The sequence below is a fragment of the Rhinolophus sinicus genome, linkage group LG07 (genome assembly GCF_036562045.2).
Source record: "Rhinolophus sinicus isolate RSC01 linkage group LG07, ASM3656204v1, whole genome shotgun sequence".
Lineage (NCBI taxonomy): Eukaryota > Metazoa > Chordata > Mammalia > Chiroptera > Rhinolophidae > Rhinolophus > Rhinolophus sinicus.
This window is the reverse complement of record NC_133757.1, coordinates 100,795,222-100,807,993: the sequence shown is the minus strand read 5'-3', so window position 1 is coordinate 100,807,993 and position 12,772 is coordinate 100,795,222. Positions and strand designations below refer to the sequence as shown.

The 12,772-nt window shown below is 41.3% G+C and overlaps 1 protein-coding gene across 8 annotated transcripts in view; it reads left to right on the top strand.

Annotated features, from left to right (window-relative positions):
* FNIP2 (folliculin interacting protein 2) overlaps nt 1-12,772 on the top strand; it is a 116,962-nt gene that overhangs the window by 27,330 nt on the left and 76,860 nt on the right. For 3 of the 8 annotated variants that reach the window (XR_012498163.1, XM_019733169.2, XM_019733167.2), the window contains exon 1: nt 8,403-8,994. The exons of the other annotated variants lie outside the window; for them this stretch is intronic. Coding sequence is in view for 2 of the 3 variants with exons in the window: in XM_019733169.2 (XP_019588728.2) it covers nt 8,819-8,994 (176 nt within the window). In the remaining variant the exon portion in view is untranslated. Of the gene's footprint in view, nt 1-8,402; nt 8,995-12,772 lie in introns of those variants that run through there. 8 annotated transcript variants of the gene reach the window in all.

Here is a 12,772-nt window from a genome sequence, read left to right as displayed (position 1 = left end):
CCGAAAACTGGCAATACCGCAGAGCCGTTTATGGTCAAATAGGTGTAAGGGAACAGGTGTGTCCCACAGGAATTTCTGTAACAGCTCTTCAAAGCAACCTCTACTTTACTTTGTGTGGCCTGGTCACATGCTTTGTAGAAAATGAGAGAACTGCGAATGATTCCCAAGATGATGGCCCCAACCCAGTAGCTCAGCTTCCAGTGTCTCCAGCAGATCTGGACTGCTGACACTTTCGCTAAGGTCCAAATGCTAGTGACAGCCTGGTTTGAAATCAGAGTTACACTTTAAAAGTAGTGGAATATTTTGTCGCTAACATGTGTCTAACTTTTGGCCGTCTTGAAAATAACGATGTGGTTGTTATTAATTGCAGTGCAATTTGGGCATGGGTTGTAAACATCAAACATAGGGAAAAAAGATTGTAGAATGAGGTCTGATATTGGACCTTAAAAAAAAAAAAGAAAATTTTTATCTACATTGCTGGTTATCTAGCTGATTCCAGAAAGGGTGAATCATTTTACTGAGAAAAAAGATAAGCAGCACCTCTTCTTGTGGGTGGAGAGTTACACTGTAGAGCCTTACAACCTTGACTCAGCAGGCCGGACCTGCCAACCTTTTTTTCTTGTTAAAGGTTAGATACGAAATAGTTACAGCCACAGTTTTATTGTAACTCTCCTTATCAGGACCACTGTTTCACTTATGAGGTTAGGGATCTCCTGGAGTCTCATCTTTCTTTTCCTTATCTTTGTTGTCAGCATGTTGGTACTTGGTTAGATACCCTTGGAATAGCACTTTCCCAATAAAAGTGTAATGTGTGTGGCTTAAAAATCCCCTCATTGTTAGGTATATTTATTGCTGCTAGATACTAAACTAAGTCTCCAAATAAAGGGAAATTGGGGAGTTTTGTTTTTAGTTAGCTATTTTAAAAGAGAATGTTGCTGCAGCTATATACTTTTGCTGGCTTATATAAATATTAATTATAGCAATTCCGTTGAAGGAAAAACAGTGTGAGTAGAATTGCACTCTGACAGGGTGAGTGCTTTGCTTTTCCTTTCAGCTGTCTGAAATTGTTTTGACTGTGACAATTCCCTTACAATAAAGCCTGCAGAATTGTTATACAGTAAAGAAATCAAATGATCATTACTGATTTGGCTACAAGAATTTTTAAAAATGGTTTTACCAATTGTTTGTAAATAATACATACATATTGTTAAAAAATGGAAAACAGAAGACTAAAAGGAAAAGTATTCTTAGTCTCCCTACCCAGACATTCTGATATTTTTTCTGAGTTCTTTTTTCTACACTGAGGTTTTAAAAAGCACACTTGTTATCAAAGTGCATATACAATTTTGTATCCTGTTCTTTTTATTTAACTTTATAAGAATTGTTTTCTATGATTCACAGATTTCATGAAGACATGCCACTCATTCATTCATTCTTTCAATTACTGAGTGCCCTTTCTGTGCTAGGTGCTAAATTCTGTGGTCCTCTTCAAAGTATAGATGTATGAGAGTGGAAAGTAATTTGGATTATAATTAGGAACTACAGATTATCCTGAATTTTCATGTAACTTTTATCTGAATCTGAAAGCTAAATTATCTCCCAGGCGTTCCTCATTTTAAGTCAAAGCAGTAACGCTGGTTGATTTTGTTGTACATTTCAGCTAGCTTTGTACGGATCAAAAAATCACTCTGCGATCAAAAAATCAGTCTGCGTAGGAGTTTGTCCTGCAGCTGCAGCGCTGGACTGGGCAGGGTCAAGCAAGGAGGGCAGAGCAGACATCCTGTGGGGTGCCGCTATGCCTGGCTCCTGCACAGGGCTTGTTTACCAGAGAGTGGGGCGGGGTTCATGGCAAGGTGTCTTAGTCGCCCACGGTACACGTGACAGGGGCCTTGTCCTCAGCCAGGACTGAATGAGTGAGAATCGAAGCATTGTAAGTGGTGTGGGGCTCAAGGTGTAGGAGAAAGGAATCGACATAATTTATCAGTCAGTGACATCCAACTGCCTCCTCAACCTCTCCCCAAACCCGTCCTCTGATGAGCACCTCCCGGCAGAATAGACTGAGGACGAGTGGTGTGGGTCAGCCATGAGCAAAGCTGCCTGGACGTAAAGCCTGCCTCTGCCGTTGACAGGCTCCATTATTTACACTAGTTCCTTAACCTCTCTGTGCTCCATTCTCCTCTGTGAAAAGAACATGTTAGTGCTACCGACTTCCTGTGATTAAATGAAACACTATTAGAACAATGCCTGGCATGTAGAATAAGCACTTGATAAATCTAGCTAGTGATTACCTACTTTGTATGCCTGAGTTTGTACATATTGCCAAATTTCCTGGGTGCTGAGCTTGTCAGATAAGTTTAGGTGGCATTAGGGGCAGGTATGTTATTTTCTGATTGCACACTGGACTGCTAGTATAAGACTGGGCCGCTGCTTAGGTATTTGGAACTGTTCATGATCATGTTTCTGAAAAGAGTCGAGTGTTGACACACTCGAGTGTAAACCTGGATCTGTCTCCAAAACCCGTTGTTCTGAATCACATCAAGAAACCTTTCTCATTCCCTTACCTTCGTCCAATTGCGCCTTTTTTTTTAAACTTTGTATTAAACTAAAATATATTGACAGAAAAGTATACCTGTTCTGCTTGCTGTGCATTACAGCACCAGCGCCCAGATCAAGAAACAGTAGTTTACCAGCATCCCATGAGGATGCTTTTTTGTGCCTCCTTCTGGGGATGACGCTTTGAAAACCACTGGCAGAAAGGCTTGTGATCAGTTGCTCGTGGGTGTATGGAAAAAGCATTATGGAAGAGAGGTATCACAGTAGTCACCCCTACGCACAGTCTTGCTTTCCGTGGTTTCAATTCCTGCAGTCAACAGCAGTCCAAGTATATTAAATGAAAAATTCCAGAAATAAACAATACGTAAGTTTAAATTGTGCTCTGTTCTGAGGAGCGTGATGAAAATTCCGCTCTGCCCTACCTGTGATGGGAACCGTCACTTTGTCCAGCATCTCCATGCTGTAGACGCTCCCCAACGGTTAGTTGCTTATTAGCCGTCTCAGTTATCAGATCAACTGTCATCGTATTGCTGTGCTTGTGTCCAAGTAACTCGTAATTTACTTAACAGTGGCCCCAAAGTGCAGGAGGAGTGATGCTGGCAATTTGAGTGTGTCAAAGAGAAGCCGTAAAGTGCTTCTGTTAAGTGAAAAGGTGAAAGTTCTCAGCTTAATAAGCAAAGAAAAAAACTCATGTGCTGAGATTGCTAAGATCGACAGTAAGAATGAATCTAATGTGAAATTGTGAAGAAGGAAAAAGAAATTTGTGCTAGTTTTGCTGTCGCACCTCAGACTGCAAAAGTTACAGCCACAGTGGGTGATACATGCTTAGTTCAGGTGGAAAAGGCATTAAATTTGTGGATGGAAGACATGACATCGTCATAGCTCAGTGATCCTCTTTCTGACGTTTCGTCCGATGGTCATGAGTGGCTTAATGCCATGTCACTCACGTGCGTCACTCGCTCACTTCATCTCATCCTGTAGGCATTGGAGCACCTCACATCATCACAAGTAGAAGGGTGAGTACAGTAAGAAGATATTTTAAGAGAGACCACATTCATATAACTTATTACAGTACATTATTATAATCGTTCTGTTTTATTTTTAGTTATTGTTAATCCTTTACTGTGCCTGATTTATAAATACAACGTTATCACAGGAAACGTTGCATAGGAAAATGTTGCATAGGAAAAAGCATAGCATATATAGGGTTTGGTACTATCCACAGTTACAGGCATTCACTGGGGGTCTTGGAATTTATCCCCCATGATGGGGGGACTACTGTACCCCCAATAAGAGGAGGGTCCGTTGTGGTGGCTGCAGATCATGACCCACCACTGCCTCCCTTCCTTTTATTCTTCCTTTTTTCTCATTGAGGTAATGTGAATAAGCAGAGAAATACTTTTATAGAAAAAGTCATTAGATGAGAATAATTAGACTGGACTGTTTGGGGAACCATGTTAGGCCTTCGTTCTTCTTCTCTTCAGACCTATCTCTTTCAGTCATTGTTTTTGAGTTAATTTTTCCTTACACACAGTGATCACTGTTTTTCATCACCTGAAGAGTGCGAAGTCAAGTGAATGCAGAATTGCATGAATACTTACCTTAAAATTTTCCTGACTTTAATTCTGCCAACTCTAAATCAGTCATGGGAATGGATTTTTTTCTCAGATGCCAAATATCTTACATTGGAGGTGGGTCCCTGGAATGCTGCAATGGAAGGATTTGGAAGGAGTCGGCACCACAGGAAACAGCGTTCTGGTTGATTAGAGATTTTGGCCGTGGGCAAAGGAGACTGGACTGGGTCCCAGGTATTTGTCTTGTATGGCCTAAAATCACGGGTGTCCAAACTTTTCTCAACGTTTTTTTACCAAGGGCCATATGCGGTAAAACGCACAAACAGCTGGGCCACTCACTCGAGGTGAAGTACGTATTGCCTCACCTGGTTTATTTAAGTAAACTAAATATATTTTTGGAATTTGCTGCGGGCCAATTAACAATGGATTGCGGACCGCAGTTGGCCCGCGGGGCCACAGTTTTGACACCCCTGGTCTGAATGATACGCTATTTCTTGACTCATAAACTTAGCACTCTTCTTTAGGACCACTCAGTTCCTAGGCTGAGGTTGGAAGCAGTACAAATGCAGTTTAAAAAGTCTCCCTTTCTTACATACATGGATTTATGCCACTTCGGCACTTCTCGGGTCCTCATTTCCAACACTGGATAAAGTTCACCTGTATTGTGAAGGTATCTGTAGAAGCAGCAACAGTGCCAGTCAGCTTGCTGAACTGCAGGTGGAGTGTGGGAGTCCAGTCAGTGGTGGCAGATACTTTTCTAAATGTGTAAACACGGCTGAGCTGTGTGAAGGAAATAGCTTTGCCATGCGAAGGTTTATTTGCAGGGCCGATGATACACTTTAGTATGTATATTATTTAATATTTTAGAGCAGGGTATATCCCCCCATGCTAATGAGTAATAGTAGATTGGATTGACATAGAGAACAGAATTTGGGGCACCAAAGACCTAAATATACCTTTTTCTTAGTTACTCCATGAGCTGTTCTAATATCTCAGAATTACTTGTTTTTTCATTTACTGAAGAAAATTTAAAGCTTTCAGTTTAAATATAAAAAAGTTGGAGCTATGTAGTGTACAATGGTTGTGGTTTTGATGTACTCTACTTGATTACATCTTATCAGATTTTGGGCTGTGGAATTTTGGGTTATTAAGGGGAAGAACAGGGGAAATGGCATTTTCACTTTTATTTAAAAGTCTTAAGTCCTTTCTGTTTAGATAACACGAGTCACATTGATTGGAGTTAACATGATATCTTTTGATATAGTTATGAGGGAGGGGAAAATGTCCACTCTTTTCTATTTGTAGTTCTCTTGGTTGGTCTAATAATCAAATTGACATGACACAGATCAACAGAAGAAAATAACCAAGTTTATCATGTATGTACATATGAGGGTTCCATGAAAATATGGGACCTGAGGATAAAGCAAAGTTGAGACTTATATACCATCTTCAGCTAAGGAGAAAGTGGGGGTTGGGGCGGGAGGTGGTGGTTTGGACTTCAAAGGGAAGGCAGGCAATTAATTCACAGGTAGATAAGAAGGAGCAAACATTCAGTCAACAAATTCTTCCCAGCCACCCAGAAAGAGTAGGACATGGAGGGGAGTCACTAGACTTTGCTAGGCATCCTCCCGGTGTGCCACACGGTTCATAGTATGTTAAGGTGATAGCTCCCTTCCTTTAAACAGTTTTCTATCTGATTTCCTTTAAGCAGGTAAGGGAGAGGTAAAAGGCTCTTCTTGAATCTTTTATTTCTTAAAAATAACCAGCTTAAGATAACCAGTATCCCCAAAAGGCATACGTTGGGGTGGCAAACTCTGCTTCCCCTCACAGTAAATGAGGGAAAGAGGTGTGTGTGTGTTTGAGCACAGACACCCTCCTGACCAGAGTCCATGCACAAAGCAGCTCACTGTTGGTGGCAGTAGATTCATATCATAGTTTTAATGTACATATTCACAGGCATCAAAACAATCCAAATGTTATCTGTTGGGTGCCTGTGTAAGACCTGTATGAGTACAAAGCTGAATGTCAAGAGCCAGTTTTTATACTCAAAGAATTTATGATCTAGTTAAGATCATAAGACATGTACACTACTCTATTACAAAACAGTTATGTGTTAAGTGTTAAAAGTGTGGTTTACAAAAAATTATAGAGGAATTCAAGAGAGAAAAAGATCTTCCAGCCACAGGAGGCTTCACGGGGAAGATGGAATTATGACTGAGGAAGTAGTTCCCAAACGTATGGTTCCCAGGCCGGCAGCAGTAGCTCCCTGGGGACCTGTTAGATATGTCAGGGCTCAGACTCCACCCCAGAAGTGCTGAATCTGAAACGCTGCGAGTAGGCCCAGCGATTCATGTTTATAAGCACGCTCAAGTTTTAGTCTCTCTGCCAAGGAAATGGTAGCTGCAAGGTGTGCCTACTGAGTGTCTGGAGAAACGGACTGGCACATAGTGGTGTTTAGTTAAAGATGGCTGCCTGAACGAAGCAGCGCACGGAAGCGGGTGAGAGATTCCTGTGCCAGTTACTTTCTGTTTCAGACGTTTTCCCCAGTGCATCTTTATCCTTATTTCATCTAGATGTCCTTTGTAACCATGTTGTCATTTTCACCTCTTACTATTCTGGTCATTTAAAATGTTTTCATAATCTGGATAGGGGATAAAATTTCATTTTTATAGCAGTATTTGAAGTCTTTGGAAAATGTAAAATATCAGAATTATTGAACAGATTTGCGGCTATTCCATAAATGTATACAAAATCCATATTTCAAAAGAGGGTTTCATGTCCTCTCATCAAGTCCTAGAATAATATCTTTTAGAGTTTGGAGTTTTAAAACTAAAATTTACTTTTATACACAGAAGTGGGATGTGTTCCCCCAGTGTTTGTTTCCTCTACATATTTGTATAAAATTCAGTAACTTTGGCATTTGTAAAGATCCCACCCTGTCAGCGGTGAGCTCTGCTTTCATTTCTCCTCTGATCGTGGACGAGGGAAACCCTAGGTGAGTTGGAGACGCTGGTCTGGGCCCCCCTGGGCCGGGTTCAGAGCACCTGGTGACAGGGAGAGACTTCACGGTCGGCCCGCTCACTGAGCGCCTGTGCCCCGAATGGAAAAGTCTGAGCGCTCGCATAGACCTTCGGATTCTCTTTCAAAAAGAGAAAGTGATTTTAAAAACAGTTCAGGAGGGGGGAAAGGAGAACCCGTGATTGCACTGTGGCTGCACAGTTAAGCTCTCAGTTTAAAATGTGTTCCCCTTCCTGGAAAAATGAACTCATTTTCTCCTAACCTGGTTTTATCTCGCCACTGTCCACTTAACTTGTGCCACAGAGAAGTCTTTCTAGTTAGCCACTGTTGTAGGTGTGTTGTGATCTTTTTCTCAGGAGGATATATTGGAAATCTTTGTTGGGTTTGTTATAGAGGAACTTGAGGGTCACATATATGGTAAAGTCTTAAGGTCATGGAGACCTCTGCTCTGCTATCATGGGATTTTCTCACACTTGTGAGTGAAATAAATGGTGGCCACCTATAAAGATACGTACATTTAAAACCTTGTGAAACTGAAGACTCAGCCAAGGGTTCATCAGACTTTATGGATCTGTTAAGATTTTCTTCAGCCAAAGTTGAGGATGAGGAGGAAGAAGAAAAGGAATTGGGACAATCCGTTGTAGAGGGGACCTATGCTTTTTATTTCTTCTAAAGAAAAGATATTTTTTTTCCGTGAACTCACAATACCATGGAAAAATCATATTCTATAACGTGATTCTCATTTTACAGATGAAGTATGTTAATGTCAGAAGTCAAAATTGAACTGCTTTTGTTCTTGGGTTCTGCTAGTTCAGGGCATTCTCGGCTTGACTGCGCCCAGGAGTTAGGAATTCAGTGTAAGAGTTTTGAGGGTTTATAGCTTCTCACTTATTGCTATTTTTCTTACGAATTTATCTCTATATATTAGTTTAATATGTGTGTTTGGTATTAAGGCAAGGATGCATCTCCACTCTCCCTCCCCCATGTCACCTCCTATATGCTGAGCCCTACATCTGTCTGTTGTGGGTAAACAGCTCTCCCATTTGCCATGGGCAGAATTTTGCAAGGTTGCAGAGTAAGACCTGTCAGCTGACACTTGCTCACATGAGGGCCATTAAGAGGGTGGTGTGGCCAATGTCAGAACAACCTTGCAGCTAAAGGCAAGTCACTGCCTTTGCCCAGAGCCATAGGACTAGGTCTTGTGACCAGTTGTTTGACTACCGCGTAATCTCCAACAGAGGAGCTCAGATGGAGTGAGTCAAGCCAAGCTGCCCAACCTGCTCACTGCTTCTTCTTTTGCTAACAGGAGTACAAGCTTAGGAACAAAAGTAGGAAGTGGCATTTGGACTTGTCTGTTTATAATGGGTTTCCTGAGAACATGTTTTATAATGTGATGGATGCATCTGACTTCCTAAGTCATCGCAAGCTTAATTTACGTAACAAATGAATGTTCCTTTTTTTTTTTTCTTTAAAAAAAATAATACTTTTGAAAGAGGAAATTCATAGGCTGCTGCGGAGTAGCTTGTCTCACCTACTGTACAGGGAATGCAGTGATCATTTGAGGCAGCTGGTCCGTCAGAATATCCCTCAGTCAACAAAGGATCTTCAACATTTGTGTCCAAGTCCATGTTGATAGTCAGGATAACCCGGAAGACGGTTAAAGGGCTCAGGAGATGTGTGGCGGCACAGCGAAGAGCACAAACCGGCCCGGCGGCCTGCAGGATCCAGCCGGTTGTGTGAGTGATGCTGCTTCTGGTGCCGGAAGGACTTACAAGTCAAATTTATGCACAAAGCTTCGAAAACGTGCCCGGGTAGGAAGGGGCACTGATCACACGGAGCTCCACAACAGGTTTGGCACTTTAGTTCTATTTCAGAATCTAAGCAACATTTTTATTTAATTCACTGTGTACCAAGCAGATGAAATTGAGTACTCTAAGTAGGAGACCTGGAGGGTTGGTGGTTGTGCAGACACATGACCGGTTTCTTTGTAGAAAAAATACCGCATGGGTATATTTTTGTGACTGTTTCAATTCTACCATCCCCCTGCTTTCTTCTTAACTTTTCATGACCTCTGCCTGGAGCCAGCTTGCAAGAAATAGTTACCACCTTGCCCTGTGTTGCCGCTTGAACTCGGTGCTATTTGCAGTGGTCATCAGGAAAGAGTTGCAGTCCTGACGTACCACCGCCATTGGTACATGAGCGCCAGATTGGGGGTTCTCGCTTAGTTTGAACGGTGGGTGGGTGGGTGTGCTTTTCTGGTGGAAGGCTGGTGGTGAGGGAGAGCCCGGTCTTCCTCTTCTAGAAAATCCTTTTCACGGGAAGGACGGTGTTTTGATGAACTGGTTTTAATAATGGAGCGGATCTATAAAGGATAACATACTTGCTGTATTCTTTTAGGTTGATTATTGCATTCATTTTGGGAGAATCCATTAATTTTATTAGTAGTAGCTCTTAAATATTCTTTGTAAAGAATTTTATTGCATGTCAATGAAAAGGAAAAATCCTGAGAATTACATTTCATTCCAAAATCCTTTGTAGATAGTAAGGAGAACCAAAGGTTAACCTCTGATTTTTGTAATTAGTACAAAAGTAAGTTTCTAAATCCACTTAAATGTTATGTTTTTCCTTATAGATATTTTCTGAAAATTAGTGTGCCTCATAAATTCCTTATCCCATACATATATTTCTTGGCAGATGAAAAATAATCAGGATATAGTTTCTGTCATAAAAGTCTTTTCTTTCTTTAGTAGAAATGTAATAAAATGTCCACTCCAGTATAAGAGCCCAGTGGATTGGAGGGTTAGGGAGAAGTGTGGAAATCATTTTATGGGTGTTGGGTCACATGCTCTCCGCTCAATTAAAGAGGTGCATTTGTAGAGGAAGAGGTAATGAATGATGTGGTACATTAGAAAAATACATTTGAGCGTCCAGATAAGAATTTCACTTTTGTACTGTTTTTCTCTGTTTTTTATCAAGAAAGGACTGTTGACAAAAGGGAAAGAGTAATGGAATGACACTATTTGAATCTTGATCCTGCTCCTGATCTAAATCCCCAGCTCTGAGCCTGGTAACCATGAGTAGTTACCAGGCGTTTCTGTGTCTCTCAACTGTTAACCCATGTGGTTGATTCACACTATTTTAAAACTCCTTTCCTCCTCTGAGATTCTAAGATGTAGCATCAGGCCCTCTGAACCCAATTTTAGACCTCAAATAGGTACTTGGGGAGAGAGGTAGCAGCCGCAAAAAATAATATGCAGGGCCACACCAATTTTTTAAAAAACTTCTAGCTTTTGGTATGCACTTCTGCTTCTCACTCCCCATGAAATTGCTATTCTTTGGTGGATTTTAATCTTTTAATCTATCTCCTTTCCTTATTTTAACTTCTTTAGATTTACATCTTTGATGCTGAGATTTTTATTTTTTTTTTAGAATTCTGTCCAGTGATGGCATATGCTTGTCAATTAATTGGAATTCATCTCCATTTGGACCAGTTGTCTTGGCAGACCTCATCCACTTTCTCTTCCCCTTCCTACAATCTTGAAACCTTATTGGTGATTTGCAGTGTTGTCTAGTTTCCTGAATTTCTTTAGGACGTGGACCAGTCTCTCGAGGGCAGAGTGAATTGAGAGGAGCTTGCACTGTGAACGTGGCTGCGAAGTGCTCATGAGTTATGTGTCCAAGTCCGTCCAAGTCCGGTGGCAGTCGGTTAGGCATGACCTCACTCAGCTCCCTCTTTGCTCTTGGGTGTCTTAGATCAATAGTTTTAAATGGTCTCCTTAGCTGAGAGCGCTGAGTATATTTTCAATTCACGGTTGGGAATCCACATATGTGGAGGGCTGACTTAAATTAGATGCGGATTTTCGACTGCACTGGCAGGGGGTCCCCGCAACCCTTGCGCTGTTCAAGGATCAACTGTAGTTTTTTTTTTTCTCTCCCTTTTTATAACTTTCCATTTATTCAAAGTTGAAAAGAGAAAGACTCCACAAACAACAGTGGAGATGTGTTGGATACCTAACAATTGGCTGCAGTGTAAACCTGACACAGTTCAGTGCAGAAAGAAACATTTTAATCCTCCCGTTATGCTTCATGTGAAATGAAACTTTGCAGTGTGGAAGTTTGTCCTCTGTATCTTCACTTCCGTTTTCCTTAATCTCTAGAAATGACAGATGTTGGGGTTCAATTTATTTCACAAAATTCCAAAACCAACAAAACCCTACAGAATTTGATGAGGCATCTTAAATGGCTTGTCTATAAAAAATTTCTTGCTAAAACTCCATTCAAATCTCGTAACTCTGAAATATGATGCTGGGTAACAAAGGCACTAGTAACTTGATTTTTCCAACTTTGCCAGCAAGTTAGGCAAGTCCACAGGGCTGTTTACATGAGGAATGGGGCAGTATTTTCCAAGCTTATCTGTGAATCATTGTTTCTCTGATGGCAAGAGAAATTTAACATAACCTTGTCTTAAAAAGTATACCGTTTGCACACTGAAGAGGAACTGAAACAAAGCACTTCAGAGTCAATTGTGCTTTAAGTTTCATATCTTGAAATTTGGAAGAGAGTCTTTGGACTGCATTAGAATCCCCAGGGTGGAAGGAACACGAGAATTAATAAATGTAGATGTCTGATTTACCTACAATTTGGATGAACTAACTCGACTAAAATAGAGCTGTAGGGTGTCTGCAGTCCTTGCTTAACAAGAAAATAAGTACAGAAACCACGGTGTGTTTTTTCCCTGCTGAAGCACTTCACAGAGACAAGCTGGCCATGATTTTACTACCAGTCTTCATTTATAGTACTTGGGATTACTGACTAGGAAATACAAGATTTAGAGAGGTGCTAAGGCAACAGACCACAGAATTCTAAAGATTTTAGTAAAAGGCTATTAAAAGAAAGTCTAATGCAGGTTGTAGGAGTGGGAAGAGTGTTTCTCGTTGTGTTCTTCACTTAGAAACACTGTGTGAAAAACTTCCTGCTTTGATACTGAGAAAAAATGTGGCTGTTGGACAGGTTGAATGAAGTAGGCCGAGAGCAGAAAACAAACCCTGGTCAGCTGATGGTCCTGCGCTGCAGGACAAGCCTCCCAGGGAGGCTCTGTGTGGCTGGGTGTGGCTCTTGCCCATGCATTGGGTATTGCTGTCACAAGTTCTGCCCTTTCTGCATTCCTTCCCTTTTCACTGATTTTAGATGCCTTGAGGAATTTTCTTTGACTAGTTAAAAGAGTTTATTGCCACCAGTTGCTGGTTGGGATTTTGAGGTATAACTTGAGAATGAGTGAGTGAAGGAAAGAAAGTGGTATCTTAGTATGGCTGCAAAGTCATGTCTGATTTAGATTTAAAGAACCTTTATCTTCTCCGTCTGGGCCGCCTTTCTCCTTGGGAATGAATCAGAGCAGTCTTACTACAGGGGTTTTGAAGGGAGTGTGAACTTGCTTCCTAGAAGCTGACAAGTGACAGAAACTTTTGTCTGGGCCTTATTTTGGTAAGTATTGATGACATACGGGGGGAAGCCCCTGCTATTAGTCACCATCTCTGTGTCCAGAATGACAGTGCTCCAGACAGCTGACAAGGTGACTCCGACTCGGGGCCAGTCACTGAGCAGCATCTAAAGCCCCTTTCCCTGGAGTT